General features: G+C 40.5%; 1 protein-coding gene across 8 annotated transcripts in view; it reads left to right on the top strand.

Moving 5' to 3' along the window:
• Positions 1–26698, top strand: part of LOC125641798 (putative oxidoreductase ZK1290.5) — a 75323-nt gene that overhangs the window by 42195 nt on the left and 6430 nt on the right. For 5 of the 8 annotated variants that reach the window (XR_012669683.1, XR_012669682.1, XM_048862239.2 and 2 more), the window contains exons 4-6: positions 15450–15541; positions 21513–21695; positions 22287–22346. Coding sequence is in view for 6 of the 8 variants with exons in the window: in XM_048862239.2 (XP_048718196.2) it covers positions 15450–15541; positions 21513–21695; positions 22287–22346 (335 nt within the window). In the remaining 2 variants the exon portion in view is untranslated. The other 3 variants (XM_048862241.2, XM_048862240.2, XM_075131593.1) reach the window with 3 other exon arrangements.

Below are 26698 nucleotides of genomic sequence, written 5' to 3'. Positions count from 1 at the left end.
CTAACTCATGTTGCTAACTCACAACTCCCAGATCCTTCTCAGCTATACTGCTGCTAAGCCAGTTTCCCCCATTCTGTATTTGTGCATTTGATTTGTCTTCCCTAAGTGTAGCACATTACTTTTGTCTTTGTTGAATTTCATTTCATTGTTTAGCCCAGTTCTCTAAGTTATCAAGATCCCTCTGAATTTTAGCTCTGTCCTTCCAAGTATTGGCAACACCCTGCTAACTTCGTGTCATCAGTTCTTCCCATTCCTCCTGGAGATTTGCTAAGAACTAGTCTCCCAGAGTCCCTGGCTGTAGCTAGCCTTCTCTCCCATCATGAGAGTCCCATATCTGTGCGCATGTGCACACACACTCTCTCTCAGCCTGTTCCTGAGCTGGGCCCTCCTTTTTTTGTTTGTTTTTTTGTTTCACTCCTCCGTGGAAGCATAGCTCCTGCTCCAGGTTTCTCAGTTTAGACTAATTGGGCTTTCAGTAACTGATTAACCTTTTCCTGCCTTGCGTGGAGGCTTGAGTGCCCCATTATAGTTCCTCTATGGATTTTGTACCCCAGCTTTTTATATCTGAAGTCTCCAACAATATCAGGTAAATGCAACCTAACCCCATCCTCCCTGCCTTATAACTATCTTTACTGTTTTAAAATGTGAGATGGTATCTGATAATAAGCTAATTCTATAGAACTAAACTGATTGCTAGTTAATTCATAATAGAACAGGTGTGAGGAGGCTGGGCTTACCAATGGTGCCACCTAATGGTTAGATCACTGGCTCCCAGCTCTCCCCCATCTTCAGTGTCCCCTACCAGCAATCACTCCTTCTCTGTGGCATTTGGTAGGTAGCAACTCAGCCCTCTGGACAGGTCACCAGTCAAGTCTGCCCCCTTACCCCTGGTAACAGAGTCCAGCAAAATAAAGCATCTTCAGCCCACCTCCAGGTTCCTGTGGATTGCATGCCCTTGCCTTAGGACTTACAGTGTCTCTATCGCCACCTTCTCTTCCGGGAGGGTGGAAGAAGGGGTTTGTTCCCCCTTCATGAGAAGGTGGTTGGTAGGAGAGCCCAAGCCCTCCCTCTCTATTGGGCTCTGACCCAGGGCACCACAAGACGCAGCGGTAGCAAACACCCCATATTGCTTTAGGGGTGCCTTTCTCAGCTACTTCCTCCCACTTACTTTCCCAAACCAGGGTGAAGTCAAAAACCCCTCAGATGATCCACCAGAAATTAGAGTGAAGGGTTCCCTAGTCCTAGAAAAAGGATAGTCCCTCCTCAAGTGCTTTGGGTAGCTGCTGCTTGCAGACCCTTTTCCTCAACAGCCAAGACTCTATATCCTTACTCAGGATCTCCCAAGATAAATCTCTCCTGGGCCCAGAACTGCCCCTTAACTCCTTCCAGTGTGGGGTTCATACTTGCCATCACAACAGGTCATGTTGCTATGCAGATTTACACTAAAGGAGAATCTGGTCCAATATTTTTAATTCAAGACATTTTTTTTAAAAAGTAGTTTCTTTATGTGGTATTCTGCCTGAGAACATAGCACTTTAATTTGTTTGCAGCTATTTCAGAGATGCAGGGAGAGTACTTTTTGATACACTATTCTTAATTTGAATAGAGCATTATATTGAGGTAACAGACCTAAAGGCAGATGGCTAAATTGCATCTGTAAATTCCTGAAATTTGTGCACTCAGATAATTTGTTAGTAAAAAGTGACTCCAGGCACAAAATTTGGGGGTGTATCTTAGGTATTGCATTTGAAAATATGGCCTTACACTTTGAAGTAAAATTTTAAGCTAAATGGTAATAATCATAATACTTAGGATTTTATGTAGCACTTTTCATTCTGAGGTGACAGTAGTATTATCCCCATTTTATATATGGGAGAACTGAGGCACGGAAATATTAAGTGACTTGCCAGTGGTCACATAAAAAATACATGGAAGAGTTAGGAATAGATCCCAGATCTTCTGAGCCCCAGTCTGGTGCAGACTCTCTGCTTATTCAAGGGATCACTGACACTGCATTCCAAAAGAACAGCATTTTAAAAAAATCATAATTATTCAACAGTGAGGCTTCTGTTTAGAGAGACTGGATTTCCCAGTTCTCTGTTGCAACAGCTGATTTAACCTAGCGTTCTCTTAGTGTCAGTCCTATGATTTGAATTTTTGTGGGCTGGTGTCTGAGCATTCTGAGTTGTGGAATTATCTTCTCTGATTCAACAGAATGCTGGTTTGGCTGACTTTAGAGCACATTCAAAGAAACATTTATGGAGTCAAACATTCCCTTGAGTGTTGGCAGAGTTGCTATTGGAGGATCTGTTTGGTGGCAGATGAGGATGTTGTATCTAACTACTCTTACTTCATGAATAGCTCATGTGTAGGGCCCTACCAAAATTCACAGTCCATTTTGGTCAATTTCAGCTTCATAGGTATGTTTATTACAATGATTTGAAATTAGCCTTTAGTAAACTGCAATATGAACAAAAGAGAAGTGCTTTTTTAAAAAGGAGCAGGACCTTAGAATTTTATTTTTTAAATTCTCATCTTCTCCCCATGTTTTATCTCAAGACACCCTCATAGACTAGCAGAGGTTGTTTAGACCTAGCTGCCTATAGCGGAGGTCAGGGTCTCTGTATCTTTGGAGACCATGATAATGTTTTGCCTAATCGAGGGTGGAAATCTTTAACCCTTACTGGATAACTTGCCTTTTATTTCTGTGTGTGTAGATCAGTACAGCCGGCACCTTTCCTTCCTTTGTCTGTCAGTTTTCAAAAGTACAGCAACAAACTGAGTAAACATATTACAGCCGTTTTGTGTAGTGTAGGCAACACAAAATGTAGTTAGTGAGGACAGTGCATCTCTTCTAATCCTATATATCTACATTTTTATTGCCAGAGCCTAAAGAACTGTGACCATTCCCAAATGCTAAACTATTTCTGTCCTAAAAATGGATGGATGTTGATATACATGCATACACCCCCATATAATGTGTGTGTGTGTATATATATCTATATAAAGTGTGTATGTGTGTTCACCTTGCAGCTTTAGTCATTAAAAGCAAGTGACTAACTTTGGTGACAGCACAGGGGCTCTTTCACATTAAAATTAGCAGTGCTTTCTTTGCACAGGCCGATAAAGAAGATGGTCCTCCTTTTTTTATAACACCAAACCAGTCAAACATGATCAAACAGATTTTCACATGGCCTCCAAAGGTATGTGGTTTGGGAGGATGTCGACTGCACCACACCCTGTTGATCAGATAAGACAACAGGATGTTGATATGCAGGAAAGAAAATATAACAACCACATTTTTTTTTACAGTTAATGATTGGAAATTAGCCTTTATTAAACTGCAATATGAACAAAACCCTAAACATTCATTTTCAAAATAAGCAACTGACATATATATATATATATATATATATGGCTCATTGTGGTATGAATCTAGAACTGTGGTATGGTTCAGAGAACTAATCTAAACCAACAGAAATATCAACCTTCTTATGCCATGTTTTGCAGCAATCGTTTTTTGTAATGTGTTTTACAGTGAATTCTTAATGCAAAAATGAGCCCTCAGCCCTCTCTGTTTAATGATTTATTGCAACATCCTGTTCGTGTACACTTTCATGTGAATCCCCTTTCTGACAAATGTTAAATGATTTTTTTTATTGAGCTCACTACAGTGAACCTACATGAAGGACTTTTTTAATTTATCATTTGTATTATAGTAGTATCTAGACATTCCCACCCAAGATTGGAGCCCCATAGGTCTAATCACTGAACAAACATATTGAAAGAGAAAGTCCCTGCTCTGAAGAACTTTATGTAACTAAACAAAACAAACAAAAGTTGGGAGAAAGGAAGTATTATCATCCCCATTTTACAGATGGGGAACTGAAGCACAGAGGGCCAAATCCTCAGCTGATGTAACTCAGTACAGTTCCATTGACATCGCTTGAGTTACACCAACTTATACCAGCTGAGGTGCTGACCCAAAGAGATGAAGTAACGTGCCTAGGTCACCCTAGAAAGTATACGGCAGAGCCAAGAGTTTACCTTGGATCTGAGTCCCAACACAGTACAGTAACTGCTCACTTAACGTCATCCCGGTTAATGTTGTTTCATTGTTACATTGCTGATCAATTAGAGAACATGCTCATTTAAAGTTGTGCAATGCTCCCTTATAATGTTCTTTGGCAGCCACCTGCTTTGTCCACTGCTTGAAGAAAGAGCAGCCTGTTGGAGCGAGCTGGTGGGGGATTGGAACCAGGGTGGGCCGGCAGCCCACCATCAGCTCCCCTAAGTTTCCTGTGCGGCAGCCGCCCAGCAGGCTATCAAGTGCCAGGCAGTTCAGGTGTCCCTCCCCCCACTGCCATGTGCTGCTCCTGCCCTCTGCCTTGGAGCTTCTCCCGGGCGCCTCCTGCATGTTGTGCAAGGGGAGGGGAAGAGGGGTGCTAATGTCAGGGTGTCTCCTTGCTCCTGCCCCCCCCGCTCCTTTACCCCATTTCCACAGAGCGATGGGGGGGGGGAAGACAGGACAGGGCTCAGGATGAAGGGAGCATGCTGGCAGCAGCTGCTGTCTCAACTTGCTGATCTACTTTAAAAGGCAGTGTACTTAGAGTGGGGTCAGCATACTTAAAGGGGCAATGCACGTCTCTCTCTCACACACACACACTCTATCTCCCTCTGCCATGCTGTCTCCCCTCCCTCCATTTGTGCTGCCTTGCAGAGTATGAGGCTACATTAACAACAATGCAACAGGATAACCCTGCAACAGTGCAACAGGATAACAACAGGATAACCCTTGAGGGCTCAGCCGAGTGCTAGTTAATCATTTAGCAGTAAGGCATTCCCTGGCAAATATCCCACCCTCTTCCACCCTCTGACTTCACCACCTCAACCAAGCTTCACAATCATCATCATTGCTGCGTACGGTATTAAATTGTTTGTTTAAAACTTATACTGTGTATGTATGTATATATATATAAAAATAGTCTTTTGTCGGGAAAAAAAAAATTCCCTGTAACCTAACCCGCCCACCCATTTACATTAATTCTTATGGGGAAGTTGGATTCGCTTAACATCATTTTGCTTAAAGTAGCATTTTTCAGGAACATAACTACAACATTAAGCAAGGAGTTACTCGACTTTAACCAAAAGATCATCCTTCCTCTCTGTGATGTTGCACTCCATAATGTTTTATGGAAATATGCCTATGAGTATGAATATGATGTAACTGGAATATGCTTCATGCAAAAGGTCTCTTGTAAGGTCTCATTGCAAAGCTTAAGATCTACTGAGTGTGTTTATTCCATTTGTTTGCATGTAATATTTCTATGTCTGGAGTTAGGAGAATAAGATTTTAACTTGTATTACTAATGTAAACATATTAAGTGGAAGCCATTAAGGGTGCTTCAGAATCAATGACCTGTAAATGGCTCTGTTTACTTGCAAACCTTCCTGGGTAGGTGCGGGCCAACTCTGGAAGAATGGAGGCTAGGGTCTCACAGGACATGTGAACATGTCACCTGATACTGGAATCCATCTTAAAGCTGGTACTTTTCCATTTAGAAGGAGGGATGGGGACCCAGAGAGACAAAAGATTCCCGCCTTGTGCCAAAGCTATAAAAAGGGGTGGAACAGAACAAAGGGGGCTGCCAGTCACGAGAAAACCCCTAGTTTCCACCTAAAATGTCTGCTGGAACTAACAAGGATTGTACCAGGGGAAAGGATTGGGCCCAGACTAGGAAGGAGTCTAGTCTGTGAAAGAAGCTTATTGAAACATCTCTGATGGTGAGATTTACCTGTAATCAATTCCTTAATGTATTAGGCTTAGACTTGCATGTTTTTGCTTTATTGTGTTTTGTGACTTACTTGGTTCTGTCTGTTATTACTTGGAACCACTTAAATCTGTTTTTGTACAGATCTCAACCCTAATCCCCTAGATTTCTCCAGTGGCTGGGCAGCCAGTCAGGGTTTGGGGAACACTAGTAAGCACCAGGTGCTGGAGAAGGAACTCTATGACCTTCTGGTGGCTGAGCAGCAGCTGGATGACCCCATCCAGATGTGCACTGTCCAGTTCAAGCTCTTTACCAAATACCCAAGAATCAGGAATATCCTTGTCTAAGTGGGGCTGGGGAAGCCACATGGATATGAGATGAGATCTGGTAGCTTTAATGTCTGTTTTGTGTAGCCCTGATCTAATAGCTACAAAAGGATTTGCTGCTACTTATCAGAGGACAAGCAGGCTCATACTGGAAGAGGCTCCACCCCGCCTCCCCATAACTTCTGCTTTTCCATGAGGATTGGGTGGAACTTGATCAGACTGGGAGATGTCCCACTTCACTGGTGTCAAGGGGAAGTCAGGACATGGGAGTTTCTCCTCAGTTTCTATTTCTTCAGTGGGGTCTCAGGTTAAAAGGGTCTTTCCTTATGATTCACAGGGAGAGGAGCATGCATGAGAAGATGGGTGTAAGACAAGGAACTTTATTCATGGGAAGTTGTCTCATTGAGTCTGAGTTGGGGGGCCTGGACATTTCACATGAGCTGTTGGGTGCTTCACAGATTCAGGGAAGCATGTGGAAGAAACATGTCTTTCATGGTGGTGTGTTTATGTCTGTTTCTCTTTCATAGGGTGATCAGTGTGTTTCATGGAGGAGGGAATGACAACTACAAGTAGGAGCAGAAGGGAAAGTTGTCTCTGTGGGGAGAGTTACTCAACAGAGACTTCCCCCCAAACATCCCGTAGAGTTTTGTTGCCACTTTGGACCAAACTCAGAGTGCTTTCTGTGAGTAGTCTCATTGACTTCAATAGGGTCTTCATGTGAGTAAGGAACACAGAATTTGAGCCTTCCAGCCTGTGTATCCTTCTTTAATAAAAGCACACTTACTGCAGTTGGTCTCATGTGAAAAGTGAATCCATTTGTGTTTTTATTCTGTGGCATTAGCCAGAGCCAACATAATGGAATGGGCACCATTCCACATGTAGTGGACTCCTGACCTTTTCTGACAGGCTAAAGCACATAGGGGACTTGGTACCACAAAAGTAGCATCTAGTTCTGTCACAATATATTGAATACGTGCTTTCAAAAACATTTTGATCGAACCTTGTACAGTTAATATAACAAAAGGTTTCAAGAGTCTGATAAAAACCTATAGCAGTGTTTAAGAAAGATAAGGTGCTCTATTTTACTAAAACAATGCTATTGTGCCACAACAGCATATTTATAGATTATTGTGGTAAGATTAACAGTGCCCATCTTGCTCTGTAGAGTTTTGATCTTGTAAGACGTTTTTCCTCAAACGGTTTTCTGCTAAGTAAAGGAAAACACTCTATCAGTTTTTTAGGCTGTCAGGTAAAGTGTGTTAAGCTTAATATACTGATACATTATGTAGCCAGTCTGTTAGCTTGATGTATTGCCTCATGGCAGATGGGACTAATACAGTCCAGCAAGATTACTTGCACATTTGCTTGGGGTAAGGAATTTTTTTCCTGATGGGTGAGTAAAGTATTCATTAGCATTAGTTTTTTCATTATCATCAGTCACCATTATGAAGGCCAGTACGTTTTGTAACTGCTCTTGTAACATTTCTTGACCACTTTTCAAGGCGGGATAAATATTTTCATTTCTCCATTGTACATTTATTAGTCACTTTTTAATATGTGTACAAGAGGCATTATTGTTACATTTTCCTTTAGACCATTGAAGCCATGTTGCCAAAGAAGGGGGAACGACTCCAGTGAGGCCAAAACTAATGGGGAGTCACAGAGCTTCTACGCAGATGAGCCAGGGTCCCTGGTGGTTCCCAAAATCTGCTTAACATGTGCACTAGTCCTTCCCCTACTGGAGCGTAAATTCTGTGGCTTTGTCAACACAATGTAAAGGTTTGTGTTCAGATTGTGCTATATAACTGGACCTACCTAGCATTTTCTAAAACTCTACTCAGAACAAAGCAATTGTACTTTAGGACATGCTAACCTGGTAAAGCTGAAGGCTACAGGGAAACCTAGGTTTTAACTTCAACTACTAATATGGTGCTAAATTGGTTTCAAGTGGGATTTTCAATCAAGTTAAGATGGTAACTAGACTGAAAAAAGCATCTTTTCCCCAGTCTAAATAAGGCCTGAGAGTAGATCACTGGTCCCAGTGCAGATATATTCATGTAGGAACATGACTTACCCACATTTTTTACTTAGTTTTTTCCTTAGTTTTTTACTCGCACAAAACTCCCTTTGAAATCAGTGGGCATTTTGCCTGAGTAAAGACCATAGGATTAAGCCCATTATATAAAAAGCCTCTTTTCCTTTGTAATTCACTGTTTTTGTAGAGCAGCCCTTTGGAAACTTGCAGCCACAATCTGTGTCCTCTCTCCATATTTCCCCCTCTCCATTGCATGCACAGATTGCTCTTTTACTGTAGGTGTTGTTCATGAATGCTGGACTGCGGACATTGATTCTGTTTTGTAGAGATGGAAGCATGTGTTTATTTTAAACAATGTAAAGCTTTACCATGCACTTTTAAATGGGTTGAGATTAAACATAGATACATAATGTTTGAACCTCAGTGATATATAATTATTGGAAAATACATTTATTTGAAGTGGGATTTTGTGTGGTTTTTTAATATGGCCTCAGTTCTCAGCTACATTTATTGAAGGCCTGGTCAACACTAGAACTACATCATTCAGGGGTGTGAAAAAGTCCACTATCCTGAGCAGTATGGTTAAGCAGACTTAAGTCCCTGTATAGACAGTGCAAGGTCGACCAAAGAGTATTTCCATCAACTTAGTTACCACCACTCGGGGACCTGGATTACTTGACCAATGGGAGAATCTCTCCCATTGGCATGGGTAGTGTCTACACTTAAGCTCTACAGTGGTGCTGCAGCAGCAGCGCAGCTGTGCTGTCGTAGTGTGTTAAGCGTAGACAAGTCCTAAGCCACCTTTCTGTCTCTACTAGCAAGGAGTGGCTGGAACCAAATGGACTCTGGCTCTGCCCATTCCCCTACTCCCCTTCTGCATACTCTACTATGACGTTTCCATTATGCCAGCATAGGGACAGGTGCTATAGAGCCAGCAAAATTATCTGGGTATTCCTCTATGCCAACAGAATCCCGAGCTCCACCTGCAGGACATGCCTGAGCAGTGCATACCAGCTGGAAGAAAGGCCTATGATCTGGCTCTGTACATTTTGAGGAACTGAAAGAATTAATGTACGTCAAACACCTTAGCGTCTCACTAGTTTCTTTTGTGTTTCTTGCATTGTGGTGGTACCTTCCCACCTCTTCTGGGTACATGTAGCCCCAACCAGTGGTCTCTCACACTATGGATTGACCACCCCTTGATTTTCGGTCCATCATTTTCCACCTGATCCTTCATGGTTATGACCTGATCCTACAAAGACTTAAGCGCGTGAGTAACTTTATATAAGATATTGCGTAAGTCTTCGCAGGATTTGAGCCATTGATGGGTTGGTACAACTGCTGTCTTCTCTGACCCAGATTCCCATGCTGATTGCCTACTCAAGCTAGTCAAAACTTGGAATTTCCATTCCATGGGAAATTCCAATATTTTGACATTTTTTTCATTTTGAATCGGAACAAAAAGTCACAATTTAGAAATTAACCACCAAGCACAAATTCTGAAATATTTTGTTTCAGAAACATTGAAATGCCTTTGTCAGATGTTTAATTTTTATAATAGAACTTTGTTTTGATATCAGATTGTTTTTCACCTCATTGTTTTGATTTTTGTTATAATTTATAATATAATAATGTAAATATTTTGACTTTCATTATATATATAAAACATAAAAGTTAAAACAAAACATTCTGAGTATAGTGAAACAATACATTTTGCTCTTATTGAAATGAAGCATTTCAATAATTTCCTGTCAACAATTTTCATGAAAGTGATATGTTCCCACCAAGCTTTTTGATTTAATCAGAGGTTTCCATTAGAAACGTTTTGACCAGCTCTGTTGCCCACCTTGAGATGTTTCACTGGAAAGGTTAAATTCTGCCTCTTAAATATACTTGTGGAACCCTGTTGACTTCAGTGGTGCTAGTCAAGTGTAACTAAGGGCAAAGCTCAGTCAAACTGAAGAGCTCTAGAAAAATCTCTCTAGCATTGAAGTTGATGAGACTGGAACAGCCTTCCAAGGGAAGTTATAGAATTCTTATTGCTTGAGATATTTGAAACCGGAGTGGACAAAACACTTGAAAATATACACCAAGACATCCTGGGAGCTTGTTCTGGGGATGGACTAGAGGATCTCACAAGTCTTTTTCATATTTGGCTTCTATGATACTGAGTTTCATTGTACTATAGCTTCAAATAAATGCTTTCATTTGCAAAAGAGAAACCACAAAAGAAAGGTTTTTAAATCCTTCATAGACAACAATAGTGTATAATATTTTGGTGTCCCCTTTGTGTTTAAACTGAAAACGTTTTTCAGACTTCTTTGGCATAATGATTTATTGGTATTGATGCTGCAGGATTGTTTGTCACCAGAGAACTAAAGCTAGGGATTGACCCCTTCTGGCAGATTAAATACAAATTATGCAAACTGCTGTGGTGTGGGTCATAACCTAATTAATGTTACACATCTTGAGCAGATGATCATTTCTCTAAATGAGAGCTATCTAGCAGTCTAGTTGAAAACAAAAGTCACGTTAGAAAAAATGATGGTACAAGGTTTTACTGCTTTACAGTGTATCCACTTGTCCTACTTGAATATGTAAAAGCTACATAATTGCAGAGTTTGTGTATGGTTGAAGAAGTATCAGCATTTCCACTACATAGGCCATTTTCCAGGGATATACAAATTAGCACCATAATGTAACTTGATTTACAAAATTTCAGTATAGTAGTATGTAATTGGATTTGCTTTAACATAATTAAGTAATGGATGTACTAATTCTGGATAATTTATTGAAGTCATGTAATTCAAAATCAGTTAGACTTTTACTCTGCTAGTGGATTATGATTTTTTGGTATTTAAAATATTGTGTGTGTGTGTGTGTGTGTGTGTGTGTGTGTGTGTGTGTGTGTGTGTGTAAAACGAGATAGCTACGTAGCAAAATTTCCTCACACATTTCCATTAACTTTATTTTAAATTCTAAATCAAGGTAAATTCTTCCCTTAATGTATTCCTGAATCCTATTAGTATTAATGACAGCTATATATGTGCACTGAGTGGCAAGTATACCTCTGTGGGGCTCAATTCCATGGCTGTTCCCCATGCACAACTCCCACTGAAGTCAAGACAATGACAGCTCCAGGCATGGATCGGCTGAAAATCAGGCCATTAATCCGTAATTACCTTAGTATCAGTTGTGTGAAATTGCCTGATGAAGTATTTTCTGGAGAGACCAGAATAGCTTTTGTTTTCTTTCTTCTTTTGAAATAGTGCTCAGAAGAGATGCTGGCTTAACAGAAGTAGTGATTGGAGTCCTTTGATTATTCACAGGGCAGGCCCATCCAGGGTAATGGCAGCGTGAGCCCAGTAATGTGCCTGACCCGGAGGTTATTTATTTAGTGTGTGCATAGTCGTCTAGCCAAGCGATGGCATCCTCAGTGGCGTGATGCAGTTCTTCTAGGCCACCACTGAACCTAGTCAGCAGACATTCATCAACAGTGTGTGTCATCGTCTGTGTTGTGCCGCAGCTGCACAAAGGGCTGTCATGAAGGCCCCAGCAGTACTGGTTGGCTGCACAGAGACCGTGCCCGGTCCGGAACCTGTTCAACAGGGACCATTGATGACGGGGCAGGTCAAAACTAGGCAGGCAAATTGTGGGGTCGGCGATGAGGGACTGATTGGGGATTATAGCAGATATCCATTCCTCTCACCAGAGTGTTTCCACCCTAACATCCTGGCGTGGCAGATGAGACCATAATGGGCAATGTGACAGCAAACATGCAGCTGGTGTTTTAAAAGGGTCATTGTGCAGCAGCAGGCTTAAGTTGGCACATACTTTCTCCAGTATCTCTCGTCTGGTATGAGGAGGAACAGTATTGCTCAGAACTGGAAGCCGTGGGAGTGGAGTCAGACGTAGGGTGCCAGAGATGATACTCATGGCAACATGTAACTGCGTATCCATCAGTTTGGTGTGTGACAATTGACTCCAAACTGGTGCACAGTACTACGTAACCGAATATGAGGTGGCAAGAGCTGACGTCTGCAAAGTTGGAGCACAAACACACCATGAGAAACCTGCCAGTTTGCTAAGAAGATTATTACGTGTCTTAACTTTAGCTGCTGTCTTCTTCAGGTGGGCATGGTAACTCAGTGTGCAGTCTAAGGTCATACCTAGATAGACCGTTCTATTTCATGCTTCACCTTCTGACCATTCAGATAAACATTCAACTCTCGGGTTGCACTGGTGTGATGAAGATGGAACAAACTGGAGACTGTTTTTATGATGCTTGGCTAGAGGCACCAAGTCTTACAGTAGTCAGCTAACTTTGTCTTGTCTCGGTTTAAGGTGACATCAAGCTCGTGAAATGTCTGGATCAGGGTACTGCAACAGATCCCGTCTGCATTAATGAACTTCCGTGACTCCGTTGTCGGCCAGTCATTGATGTAAAAGTTAAATAGGGCTGGAGAAAGCACAGAGCCCTGGGGTAACCCATTGCTCTGTCATCTCCAAGCACTTGTCTTCTCCCCCATATGGACTCTGAACTGCCTATCGTGGGAACAGTTCATTGGCGCCTGTGACCCAAGGTAGCAGGACCCGTGATACTTTCACGAACAGGCAGTGGATCAGCGTCCTCATCACACCACCCACCAGTACCTGACAGCAGTCAGGGAAGCTAATGCTCCAATCAGCGAGCCGAATTCTGCAAGCACCAGCTCAACGAATCCCAGCACTATCGTCACCGAGAAATCCAACATGCAGCCGGTGACTTCTGTGTCGTTGGTCCAGCTCTATGCGTGTTACAACTTAATGTGGAGGGTTTGTTGGTTGCCAAGCATGATTTACTTGGCATTCTTGCTCATCAACATATTATCAACATCATTTGCTTGCAAGAGACACACGTAGCAACTGCCGAAGCCAGGCGTTACAGTATCAGAGGTACAGCCGAGCCACATACATTCAATCCGATATTGCAAATGCCATTCAGCTCATGTCTGCTGAATTCTGAGACACCATCCAGGTTGGTGGTTTCTGGCTGGCAAATATTTAGAAGCCTCTAAGAGTCAGCTGGAACCAAAAGGTTCTACCAAGCCTGCCACACCCAGCTGTCTACGTCGGAGATTTCAACAGCCATCACACAAACTTGGAGGGGAAAAGAAAACTCTCTCCACACATTCAGTCCTTGGTCTCTCCAACTACCAGTGAAGAAGCTAGTTGTGGTTATGTATTTTGTTATATAAATCCCAGTCTATAAAGAACTGGATGCAGTTCACTTCAGAAACCCCATTAAAGAGCTGACAGATAGTAATGACTTTTAGTCGTTACTGACCTAGCCCTAAAGGGTTAAAGAAGTTTGTTTCATAAATTCCAAATTCACACGAATGTGAAAAGAGAAATGCAAACATTAGAAGAACTGGAAGGCTCAGGAGACTGGTAAAAGGTTCATAGAAACTTTCAGCTCTAAGGTTGCCAGCTCTAATCCACTAAGGTCAGTAACAAGTGAAAGTGTTAACATCTGATGGCGAACCAGCAGGATGGATAAAAATCTATGTTTTTTAAAAAAAATTAAAAATTGGACTTTTTATTAAAATCAGATTATTTTATTTAAATCGGATTTTTATAGGTTTTTTCCTCAAAAATAATTTTATCTGAAGATAGTTTTAATTAAGATGCATTATAACTGAAAGATATCTCATCATGGAATAGGGATTATTAATTCTAATTCTATAATATGAGGCAATATATTCATGTAATGTTTAAGAAAAATTTGATAAGTGAATTCCAGTAGTTCATGGATTAGGGACCCAATCTTATGCGGTTCCAGGGGCTTCTGTATAGATTATTTAGGTTAATCTTTCTATCTACCCAATGGGACTCAGTGCTCAGTGTAGAAGATACCAGAGATGCTTAGTTTTGCAGTTCTCAGACTGTGGATTTGTGTCTCCAAGATAACATGCTTTTAAATATATAATGTTTTAAAATAAAAGTTTTAAAATAAATATATAATATAATATATAGAGGTGAGAAATAGTTAAATAAAACAATTTAAATGTCTGTCTGGTGATGTTCTCTTCCTAATGCAGCATGGCAAGAAAATCCTCCAAATATTAATGATTAACCTGTTGAACTGGAGATAGTTCACCTCCCAATGACTTCATAAATATCTGCTTCAATTACCTTTGGTAAATGAAATAACCGAACAATCGTTCATTTTCTGATATAGCTGTAAAACTAATCTGACAAGTTTTCAAAATAAATCACTTTAAAAATGTATAGTGTGTACCTTTTAAAAATGAAACCTACATCTGTCTCTGAATTTTGAAGAATATGTATTAATGTTATAACAACCAACAAGAATGCACTTTTATGTAGAAATCCATGATTAAATTGTCTTCCTGACTAGTGATTTAAAGAATTATTAGCCCAGTCTACATCACAAAAACTATCACCGCAATTGACATCCTGTATTAACAGTCTCAACAGAGACTCCAAAGACTGACCCCTTCCCCCCCCAGGACTGGTCAGGCCCCCCCAAGACTGGTCAGGGTTGTTGCATGGTAGTGTTGGGAAGTGTGCTATGCCATTTCCATGGGTAAAAGAGGACATTTGACTCCCCAGGGTTGTCAGTCAGCACTGAATTTGCACACACACACTCATTTTAAATTTTGTTAATATATTTTAAATGTACACTAACAGAAGCCAAGAAATCCAGTGTTAATGCAGACACTCTACTCGATCCTCTGAGTTTCCGGACTTTTTCATACATTTCATTTTTAAGTGTAGTTTTTTTATACTGAATTTCATATAAACTTTTGTCACAGTATCAACCTACCTTAAATATAAGTAGTGGGCAGTTCGTTTAGACTGTGTGTCCTTGTGTTTTATTACTCATTACCTATTAGTCTTCTACAAATGTTCCGCCTTTCTTTAGTTTTGGCAAGCTGCTAAGAACACCATTTCCTTCCTTTCATTCTGGTGAAGTCCAATTGTTGTTTGCTTATACTACATTAGCGTTTCCCAGAATTTAGCCTGGAGTTTTTATACACTGGGGAGCCTCCTGTGTGTTTAGATTATAAAACATTTTTGTAATAGAACTCTGATAGTACCATGCTTTCAGATAATGCTGTCAAACTGGATTTCAGTATTGGTTTGTCTGTCACTCTCTGCAGTAGTCTGTTATGCAGATGTTAGTGAATAATCATTTTGTCCCCTCAGAAGCTATATTCTCAAGTTGTTCCCCACCTCCCCAAACTTAGAGCACTTTTTCCTCTTCTAGAGTACTGTACAATGCCTTACTTTATTTCCTTTTCCTTTTGTTAGGTATATGTCGGTCTATTGGTGTAAGCAATTTTCTCATTAATCATTTGGAGCAACTTAAGGAAGATTGTAAGATAACCCCACATGTTAATCAGGTGAGTATGTATGCAATACATTTAAGACATCTGTTTTAGAGTAAACCCCATCACCCAAAAAACGTTAATTCTCCAGTCCCTTTCAGCAAATCCAAATGTCAAAATTAATGTTAGACCAGAAAAAAAAAAAAAGAAAAAAACACAACTTTAAAATAATTTCCCCACATGGTCAGCTGTCTTCTTACCAGACCTGTTTGTGACTGATGTTGTGGCCAATGGCTCGATTTCAGATGATGATAGTTTGCAAATAAACAACGTTCAACTAGATACTGAGTATCAAATCACCATCAAAGCCACAAGATACTTGAGGATGTACTGGCACATTTATGTACTGCTTTTTAAAAAGTAGAGACCTAACTCCCTTAGGCAGCACTGAAAATCCTGATGACAGTATACAGTTGTTACATTTTAAAGATTCTTTTGGTTTGAAACTCTTTACTCTTTCTACTGGTATTCCCCAGTATGGGCTAGATTCTGCTGTCCTTCCTCATGTTGTGCAAGACTTTATTCCATATGTACTCGCATTCATTTCAATGGACTACAAAGGTGAATAAGGGTGGCAGAATTTGGTCCTTAACAACTAAGAAATATGTAAAACCAGTTGTGGTGGGGCAGCTGCCCCACACAGGTAGCACAGAGTTGAGAGGGGGCAAAGCCCCTCTGCATATTGCAGTCTGAGATATATATGGGGAATGGACTCTCTGGACCCATCGGGACAGGAGCTGTCTATGAAGCCCCAGTTATCCCCTCCCCGTGACAGTATGGCTTATACAAAAACCATGCTGACTTTGCGTTCCCTGGTGATTTAACTAATAGCAACGGTGGAGGATTTCATTCAGCTGCAAGCTCCTCTATTAAATCCCTGCCAGGTTTCCACACACAAATCCAAGGGCTCAGTAAAGAGCAGTGCCAGAGAACAGCAGGACTTGCTCCATCAACTATGATTGGTAGTCTTCGCCTGAGAAAGCTCTAGGACTAGAATAGCAGGGGTGTTGCAGGTCAGGAAATAGGAGTTATTAGTAGAGGAGAAGCTTGCACAGTGGTCATTCCCTGTGCCTCCTCTAGCCAAAGCTTATTTGTCCCTCACTGTCAGTAGCACCAAAAAATCATCCATAAATGTTTGAAAAGAAAAAAATGCTTAGGGCTGAATTAAAAAAAAACTGTAAAGAAATTACCTGCTCTAGCCAGCCATGCAGCTGAATATCACGAATTCCCAGAACTCAGCTCATGACGTCTGGGATTCTCTAATCAATGGATGATACGGTGTTCATTGTCTCCAGAAGAAAGGCAACATTAGCTCTGTATCCAGTTCATCAAGTTGGTGGGTGACATACCAGCATACCATACTTTTGTTCTAAATATTTGTGAAATAACCTTGAACTGTGTAACTCTGAAGCCTTAAAAGACCAAAGGACAGGTTCTCCCTGAAGTTTTATTGATCTAAATGTGGACTACATCATCTGAAGCCAGTAGCTATTCCAGATTTACTCTGGTGTAACTGGGAGTAGAATTTGGTCCTGAATTAGAAAATTAGTCACTTTTTTATTTAATTTCTCGTAACATATTGATCACACTTACCCAGTAGGAATCTAACTTAAATATCCAATTCCTACTTTTATTTAATTTTACTACAGTATTATTAATTAAATAATGCATCCTTAGAATACTGCATCTGAAGGTTTTATCATTTCACCGACTAGGAATACTTTTTGTGAGACACTGCACTAGAGTTAATAAGTGTTTAATAACTAGTATAAAATCATTCCTGCCCCTCAAGTGATCACTTATTGCCTCTCTAAATGTTTTTATTGTAGTGCTGTCTGGTAAGTAACAAAAATGGTAGATATGCTGTGGATTGTGTTAAACAGTATTTTGCGAGGAACTGCTGGCTCATTCTTTTTCTTGTCACATTCTGTGTAACAAACAATGGAAGTATTTTTCTAGTCTGTTCAGGTGTAAGCCAACGAATAAAACAGTGACCTGAACCCTGGCCATATAAATATAAACATTAAATACAAAAGCCACTCAAAGGTTAAGAAACATCAAAGATTGAAGAAATGGATGTGTCTGTTGTTTGAACCTTGTCCACAGTCCGCACAGTAATTTAGATCATAGCATTTTTAGGCTGACTCAGCCCAGCCTTCAAGGGGCAGGGTTTTTCTTAGCATGTATTGAACAAATGCCAGCCTATTGTTGTCTGAAAGACAACATGTACTAAAGATGAGAAACAGGAAATGTTCATTTGTCCTTATGGTGGAGGAATTTTTCCAGATTCCACATGTTGATGTAATTGTTCTAAACAATATTTTTTCTCAAAATACGGAAGAGCTAGATCATTGGAACAACAGTGACGACTGTTTGATTTGAAGTCATGTCACATGATTATATAGTGGCTATGTAAGGGAAAACTACACTCAATTTGATATGAATGCACAGGGAGGCGTTTTTAGTTTGGTTTGGTTTTTTTACAATTCACTAGTTGTGAAATGTTTTTCAAAATAACATTTGTTGTAGAATCATAGGACTGGAAGGGACCTCGAGAGGTCATCTAGTTCCCCTGTACTCATGGCAGGACTAAGTATTATCTAGACCATCCCTGACACGTATTTGTTTAACCCTGCTCTTAAAAATCTCCAACAATGGAGATTCCACAACCTCCCATGGCAATTTATTCCAGTGCTTAACCACCCTGACAGTTAGGAAGTTTTTCCTAATGTCAAACCTAAACCTCCCTTGCTGCAATTTAAGCCCATTGCTTCTTATGATGTTATCCTTAGACGTTAAGGACAACAATTTTTCTCCCTCCTCTTTGTAACAATCTTTTATGTATTTGAAACATATAGTCTTCCCTTCACCAGACTAAATAAACCCATTTTTTAAAAAATCTTCCCTTATAGATCATGATTTCTAGACCTTTAATTATTTTTCTTGCTCTTCTCTGGATTTTCTCCAGAATTGTCCACATCTTTCCTGAAATGTGGCACCCTGAACTGGACACAATACTCCATTTTAGGCCTAATCAGCACAGAGTAGAACGGAAGAATTACATTTTGTCTTGCTTACAACAGTCCTGCTAATGCATCCCAGAATGATGTTTGCTTTTTTTGCAACAGTGTTACACTGTTGACTCATATTTAGCTTGTGATCCACCAGGACCCCCAGATTCCTTTCTGCAATCCTCCTTCCCAGTGAATCATTTCCCATTTTGTATGTGTGCAGCTGATTGTTCCTTCCTAAGTGGAATACTTTGCATTTGTCCTTATTGAATTTCATCCTATTTACTTCAGACCATTTCTCCAGTTTTCCAGATCATTTTGAATTTTAATCCTATCCTCGAAAGCACTTGCAACCCCACCCATCTTGGTATCATCTGCAAGGTTTATAAGTGTATTCTCTATGCCATTATCCAAATCATTTATGAAGATATTGATCAAAACTGGACCCAGGACCAATCCCTACAGGACCCCACTCAATATGTCCTTCCAGCTTGATTGTGAACCACTGTTCCTTGACTTTAGCAAAGCTTTTGACACGGTCTCTCACAGTATTCTTGCCAGCAAGTTAAAGAAGTATGAGCTGGATGAATAGACTATAAGGTGGATAGAAAGTTGGCTAGATTGTTGGGCTCAGCGGGCAGTGATCAATGGCTCCATGTCTAGTTGGCAGCCGGTATCAAGTGGAGTGCCCCCAGGGTCGGTCCTCGGGCCAGTTTTGTTCAATATCTTCATAAATGATCTGGAGGATGGTGTGGATTGCACCCTCAGCAAGTTTGCAGATGACACTAACCTGGGAGGAGAGGTAGATAGCTGGAGGGTAGGGATAGGATACAGAGGGCCCTAGACAAATTAGAGGATTGGGCCAAAAGAAATCTGATGAGGTTCAACAAGGACAAGTGCAGAGTCCTGCACTTAGGATGGAAGAATCCCATGGACCGCTACAGACTAGGGACCGAATGGCTCGGCAGCAGTTCTGCAGAAAAGGACTTAGGGGTTACAGTGGACGAGAAGCTGGATATGAGTCAACAGTGAGCCCTTTTTGCCAAGAAGGCCAGTGGCATTTTGGGATGTATAAGTAGGGGCATTGCCAGTAGATGGTGGTACGTGATCGTTCCCATCTATTCGACATTGGTGAAGCCTCATCTGGAGTATTGTGTCCAGTTTTGGGGCCCACACTACAAGAAGGATGTGGAAAAATTGGAAAACGTCCAGCGGAGGGCAACAAAAATGATTAGGGGACTGGAACACATGAGTTATGAGGAGAGTCTGAGGGAACTGGGATTGTTTAGTCTAAGAAGAGAAGAATGAGAGGGGATTTGAAAGCTGCTTTCAACTACCTGAAAGGAGGTTCCAAAGAGGATTGATCTAGACTGTTCTCAGTGGTAGCTGATGACAGAACAAGGAGTAATGGTCTCAAGTTGCAGTGGGGGAGGTTTAGGTTGGATATTAGGAAAAACTTTTTCACTAGGAGGGTGGTGATACACTGGAATGCGTTACCTAGCGAGGTGGTGGAATCTCCTTCCTTAGATATTTTTAAGGTCAGGCTTGACAAAGCCCTGGCTGGGATGATTTAGTTGGTCCTGCTTTGAGCAGGGGGTTGGACTAAATGACCTCCTGAGGTCCCTTCCAACCCTGATATTCTATGATTCTGTGATAACTACTCTCTGGGAATGGTTTTCCAACCAGTTATCCACCCACCTTACAGTAGCTCCATCTCATCTAGGATATATTTCCCTAGTTTGTTTATGAGAAGGTCAGGCAAGACAGTAAAAGCCTTACTAAAGTCAAGATATACCACATCTAGTGATGCCCCCTATCCACAAGGCTTGTTACCTTGTCAAAGAAAACTATTAGGTTGGTTTGACACTTTTTGTTCTTGACAAATCCATGCTGACTGTTATCACCTTATTATCTTCTAGGTGTTTGCAAATTGATTGCTTAATTATTTGCTCCATTATCTTTCCAGGTAGTGAAGTTAAGCTGATTGGTCTGTAATTCCTTGGGTTGTCCTTATTTCCCTTTTTAGAGATGGGCACTCTATTGCCCTTTTCCAGTCCTCTGGAATCTCTCCTGTCTTCCATGACTTTTCAAAGATGAACTTTATAGGATGAACCTTCAAATGTTCAATTTGGCTAGGTGGGCAGCAAAATGTTTGATTGTTTATCCAAGGGTTTCTTCTCTTTCCTTAACCCTTCATCCTCCCCTTCCTTTATACCACTGTCTCTCAGCTACTTCCTCTCTTCACCAGCCACTTACGGGTTATTGGCAATCTTTATCCCCAGGCTGGGCACCCTGAAAACTTAGTCTCAGCACTTCTCCTTGTTATCCACCACCTTCTCTCTCTGACACCTCATTAACATATAATATAGGATTTTCCTATGCACCAGCAGTTTCAGTGCTCATTGCATTTACTCTGATGTTCCAAGCCATGGTGCTAGGTATTCACTTTTGATCAGAGACTTCTGTGCTCCCCTCAGTTGTGTGTCATCAAAAAGAGGATTAAAAGTGTGGAAATGAGGCAAGGAGGTGGAATGGGGGAAAGCAAAAGGGGCTTTAAGTCACATATGCCTAGATCTGGGGCTCTTCCCTTCTGTGTTACCATTTGTACGCCTCCTCAGGAATACTGTGCAATATCAGTTCCATGTGAACAGGAGTGCAACTCCAGTTGCAGCATGGGGAAGCAGCTGCTTTACATGGCATGGTCACAAGGGAAAGGGCCTTAATATATTCAAGAAAATTGCTGTGTAAGTTAATGTAGTGGGTTTGTGCATTAATGCCCTCTTACTGTCTTCTAAAGATGATGGAAGGCTATATATATACATTTTATACAGCAGTACTGTGGTTCCACTTATGGTCATTCTATTATATTTTTAAAAAAAGAAAGATCAATCATATTTTACTATCAAAGAGAAAACTGTCTTTTAAATATATTCTAATCAAAGTTTTTACTTAGATTTTCTGCTTACTTATCAAAGGTTGAATATCACCCTTTCCAAAGGCCCCAAGAGCTGGTGGATTATTGTAGAAGTAGAAACATTGTTTTTGAAGGCTACTGCCCATTAGCCAAAGGCGAAGCTCTTACTCATCCTAATATAATTCAGCTGGCAAAGAAATATGGCAAAACCCCTGCACAGATCTGTATACGCTGGAGCATACAGGTAAGAGAGGGCAGCAAGATAATGGTGCCTACTCAGAGAGGTAACTGTAAAGGAATAGTTCTGTTCAGATAATATATTTGTTGTGCATCAAACCAAAATATATGCAGAAAATTGTGATTTTACCTCTGATCTTCTGCTGCTGTGGTCCCATGAACTAAGTGCTTATATTGGGTAGTGGGAATATACTAGGCTGTCCATGACAGTATCTTTACCATGGAAATAATCTTTGGTTTCAGCAAAATAAAAGGAAATACAAATGAAAAGAGTTATTTTTCCAATATAAATGCTACAGTCAGTGAGTTTAATCATTCTCTTCCTTTCTCTCAACATATAGCACTAACCAGTGAATATGAATTAATGTTTGATACTGAACAGAAAACCGTGTGAAGTGTGTTAGAATTGTATATAGTGTATATAACTGTGATTATAAATAGTGCTGCACAGAAATTCCAGTGAAGTTGAATAGTAGAATCAAAACCTGAGAAGGAAATTTAGGTTCAACTATTGCTCCAAGAGATGTTTTCAAAAGTGATTCTGTTTTTGTTTTAAATAACTTTTATTTTTAATTATGAAAATGATTACATTTTTCAGAATGGGATTGTCACTATTCCAAAATCTACAAAAATAGAAAGGATACGGGAAAACTGTGAGGTAAGATCTGGTTTACTGGCTTCGTATGACTAATGCCCAAATTATTTTAGATAAAATGTTTCGGGTCTGACTCTTTACTGTGCTATACCAATCTTATGCCAGTGCAATTCCATTAAAATCAGTTCAACTACTGCAACATAAAATTGTTGTAAGACAGTGGAAAAATCAGCTCTCTGATGTGCACAAATGTAAGAAATCAATTGGAAGACATAATTACGTATAAAACACATTGTCTGATGACCCACTGCATCTAAACAATTTGATCAAGGAATAGAATCATAGAATCATAGAATATCAGGGTTGGAAGGGACCCCAGAAGGTCATCTAGTCCAACCCCCTGCTCAAAGCAGGACCAATTCCCAGTTAAATCATCCCAGCCAGGGCTTTGTCAAGCCTGACCTTAAAAACCTCTAAGGAAGGAGATTCTACCACCTCCCTAGGTAACGCATTCCAGTGTTTCACCACCCTCTTAGTGAAAAAGTTTTTCCTAATATCCAATCTAAACCTCCCCCACTGCAACTTGAGACCATTACTCCTCGTTCTGTCATCTGCTACCATTGAGAACAGTCTAGAGCCATCCTCTTTGGAACCCCCTTTCAGGTAGTTGAAAGCAGCTATCAAATCCCCCCTCATTCTTCTCTTCTGCAGGCTAAACAATCCCAGCTCCCTCAGCCTCTCCTCATAACTCATGTGTTCCAGTCCCCTAATCATTTATAACAATAAAGTTTTGAGTTTTGTTTTCATTATTATTATTTATTAGGTTTATGGTAGCACCCAGAGGCTCCAACCAGGATCAGTGCCCCATTGCACTAGGCACATAGGAAGACAGTGGGAGGATTTCACTGTAGTACTGAGACCCACCTTTGAGCAGTGCAAAGGGGGCTGCAAAGGCTATCTTAGGGATATCCCAGGTTCAGGAAACCGTGTGTGTGGAAGCTGCAGAGCTGGCATAGCTGCCTCCCTCCCACTCTCCCAATCCTTCTGCAGGAGGTCCCAGCACAGAGCAGGTGGTGTTGGAACCAAAGGGGGACTGACATCATCTCAGCTTGTGACATCCAGTGTTTGTTTTATACAGAATTCTGTCTTGTAATTGATTCTTCCTTTTCCTTCATGTCAGTGTTTCAACACGTAAATTGTGGGCAGAAGTCCTTCCATCTATCCTCCCCCAGGAACCATTTTTAATAATATGCGTCAGCTGGTGCTTTACAAAAGCTAGAAGTTTTCAGAAATAAATTTTAGCCTTGCTCCTAAAGATCTCTCTGGCAGAGACTGGTTAGCAGAAAAGAGGATGAACGTTACCAGAGCAAGGGAATCAATTCCCCTTCAGTCACAACACTGGGTATGTGTAGATATAAATTAGTCACATGCACCACTTTGTCACATTTAACTTTCTATTAAGTAATTTTTAAATGTAATTGACTACATCTGTCTTGCTTTTGTTTTTCTTATTTTTTTGTCTCTTCATTCACTCCACATTTTGGCCCAGCCCCCCCAACCATGATTGATCCGCGTTCTGCACAGTGGAATGAGAAAGAAGCAAAGACAGCCTTAAGCCAGCAGTACATATCTTCAGTCCTAGGGTGGGTCCCCTGTTTAAGTTTAAGTAGGCTGAGGACTGAGTTTATGGCTACAAGGGATCATTCCAGCAGCCAGAGATTGCAGGATGAGGGAGGAGTTTGCCTGGCAGCAGCTTATTCCACTGTGCTTACGGAGCTCTGGTGAGCACTGAGTGGGCCATAGGGGAAGTCCAGCTCTGAAGCAATGACACACTTTGCTAGTAGATCACAATGTATATCCTCCTCCCCAAGAGTACTGACAGGATATACGTACTTTGGAATCCGTGTAAAGCTTTTGGTTTGCTGGCTTGACTAAAGCACCAATACTTTTTAGAGACTCTCTGTGGGGAGGTGCTGTGACTCCCTGGACCTAGTGTCTGTATGTGACAGAGAAGTGATGAGCTTCGGCTTGCAGAGGGATAGCAATCAGGTTATTCACTTATCTTTCCTGATGGCCATATGGAGTGCTGTCACAAGCAGCTTTCATGTTACCTTTTTGTTATCTTCCTGCCCCTTCTGGGGAATAGTGGAGCAAAGTTTAAATGTAAATAGCCGTCACAAGAAAGGGGAAAGGGCCTAAGAAAGCTTCTCAACCCCACTTTACTAGAGTTCTATTCCTGTGAAACAGAAAAGGAATCATTCTGAGGGCAGAGGAAATATAAAAGCCTGCTACAAAATTAAATCTGGGTTTAAATAATAGGAAGTGTCCAGCTTTGTCTCTGTATCCATTACATTAACCACATATGCATTCCCATAGGTGTTTGATTTTATACTAGCAGAAGATGATGTTGCAATTATAAATGGAATGCATGATGGGCAGCATGTTTCCTGGGACCCAAGCTCTATTGTGTAAATTGCAAGGTTTGAGCTTTTTTTCTTGCGTCAGTGATCAGCCATCCACACGCTTCAATTTAAATTTGTAGTCTCATAGTAGAACGTAATTGTTATCTTGATGACTATCAGTAGTTATAACTGATTTAAAATCTGTAACATACAAAAGGAACATTTTCTTATGATAATATTGTCAAACAGATGTGAAAAATTTCAGTCTAAAATATTGCTCTATTGGTAAATTGCGTATGATTTATATTGTACTTTAGTGTTTTGTGCTCTTTGGGCCTGATCTGAAGTTCATGGAAAGTCTCCCATTGATTTCATTAGGCTTTGAACTGGACCATTTATACAGAAAATATTAGGCTACACCTCTTCTTTAGAAATGAAAGGAAAGTGGTATTAATAGAAACACATGATTCAGTGCAAAATGACTTGTCAGGTGATTTTTCAGGTGACTTGTTAGGCAGATGGTTAGAAGTGTGAAGGAGAGAATGCTGGGTGAGAGTTAAAAAAACAAGCTGTATTATTATTTGTTATTACAGTAGGGCCTAGGAGCCCCAGTCATGGACCAGGACCCCTCACTGTGCTAACACAGAACAAAAGAGACAGTCCCAGCCCCGGAGAATTTACAATCTAAGAAGTAGTGTGGAAACAGAATTAGAAAACAGAACACAGAACAAAAAATGTACAAGTTAAACTACTCCTGAGGCAGATCTACTGTGGGAATCTTAGTCATGTGAGGGAGAGCAATGAAGGAATCACCAATGCCAGGCATAGACTCCTGTAGGAAATAGGGATATCCCTATTGACACCGTTGCAAATATAGGGTTTGATCCTGCTGTCCTTATTCATGTGAGTGTCCATTCAGTAGTTTTATCTGTGTGCATATAGCAAGAAAGATTCAACTCACAATGAAATTAAATAAAAAATGTACATACACACTCTCCAGCCATTACACAAAAGGTACATCACATCACCTTATTTTCACACCCCTTGAGCCAATTCTCTATGGCTCACTTCTGCACTGGCTTGAACATCCTTAGGGCCAATCAGGCTGGTGCACAGCTATGTGTGTGGGATCAAGAGATCAGGATACCTCATAACACAGGGTCCAGATTTGGCCCATAATATTTAAAGCACAGCCGCAATCATTGTCAATAAACAGCAAAAATGCATATGTCTGTTTCTTTCCTTTGCTTTTTTTAGTAACTGAAATTTGACACAGGAGTTTGTTTTGTTTGTTTGTAACCAGCTAATCCACTTAGCAGAAACAGGACAGATCTAATATCTGCCTAATTTCTCTTTTCTTATTCATACTGCAGTCATGAGTGTTTTGTGCAGCAAGAATTAGTTTAATTTTCTCTTTGGTGCAGTCATTCAGGAAATCTCATTCACAGCACATACTGTTCCTTTGATTTTTTTGCTAAAAATGTGTACATACCGTTTACAGATATATTTTGGGAAATATATTTGCAAGCTCTTATAAACAGAACATTCAGCATATAATCACGTTGGTCTGATATTTTAGGAGTTCCTGTGTCTAGAAAGGTATGGAAAATCTGACTATGATTTACATTGTGTTTAGACTTCCTGATGCAGTTTTCCCACTGCCATTCAGTTTTAGTTATATCATGAAACAAAGCTCCTTGGTTTTTATCAAGAACCAACTTATAGCAAAGCATGTGTTCTGGCCATGCATTGTTGTTTGTCCTTAAAGTTTAGTTTCTACACAGCTAATTGAAATATAGACACAGTTTTCTTCTTGGTTATAGCTCCTTCAGAACTATTGGCTAGTTCTGCAAACATTCAAGAGAAAAATATGCCGAGGCCTGTCTCCGAAAGTACAATATCATTTGCCAGAATTTTAAAGTAAAGCTTACTGGGTCAAATGCTGCCCTCACTTACACCCGTACAGCTCTGTGTTCGAAGAAAGATTTTGAACCTTCCTAACAACAATTAAAG

This window comes from Caretta caretta, chromosome 8 (genome assembly GCF_965140235.1).
Source record: "Caretta caretta isolate rCarCar2 chromosome 8, rCarCar1.hap1, whole genome shotgun sequence".
Lineage (NCBI taxonomy): Eukaryota > Metazoa > Chordata > Testudines > Cheloniidae > Caretta > Caretta caretta.
Note: the sequence above shows the minus strand (reverse complement) of the source record. Positions and strands in the feature narration are given on the sequence as shown.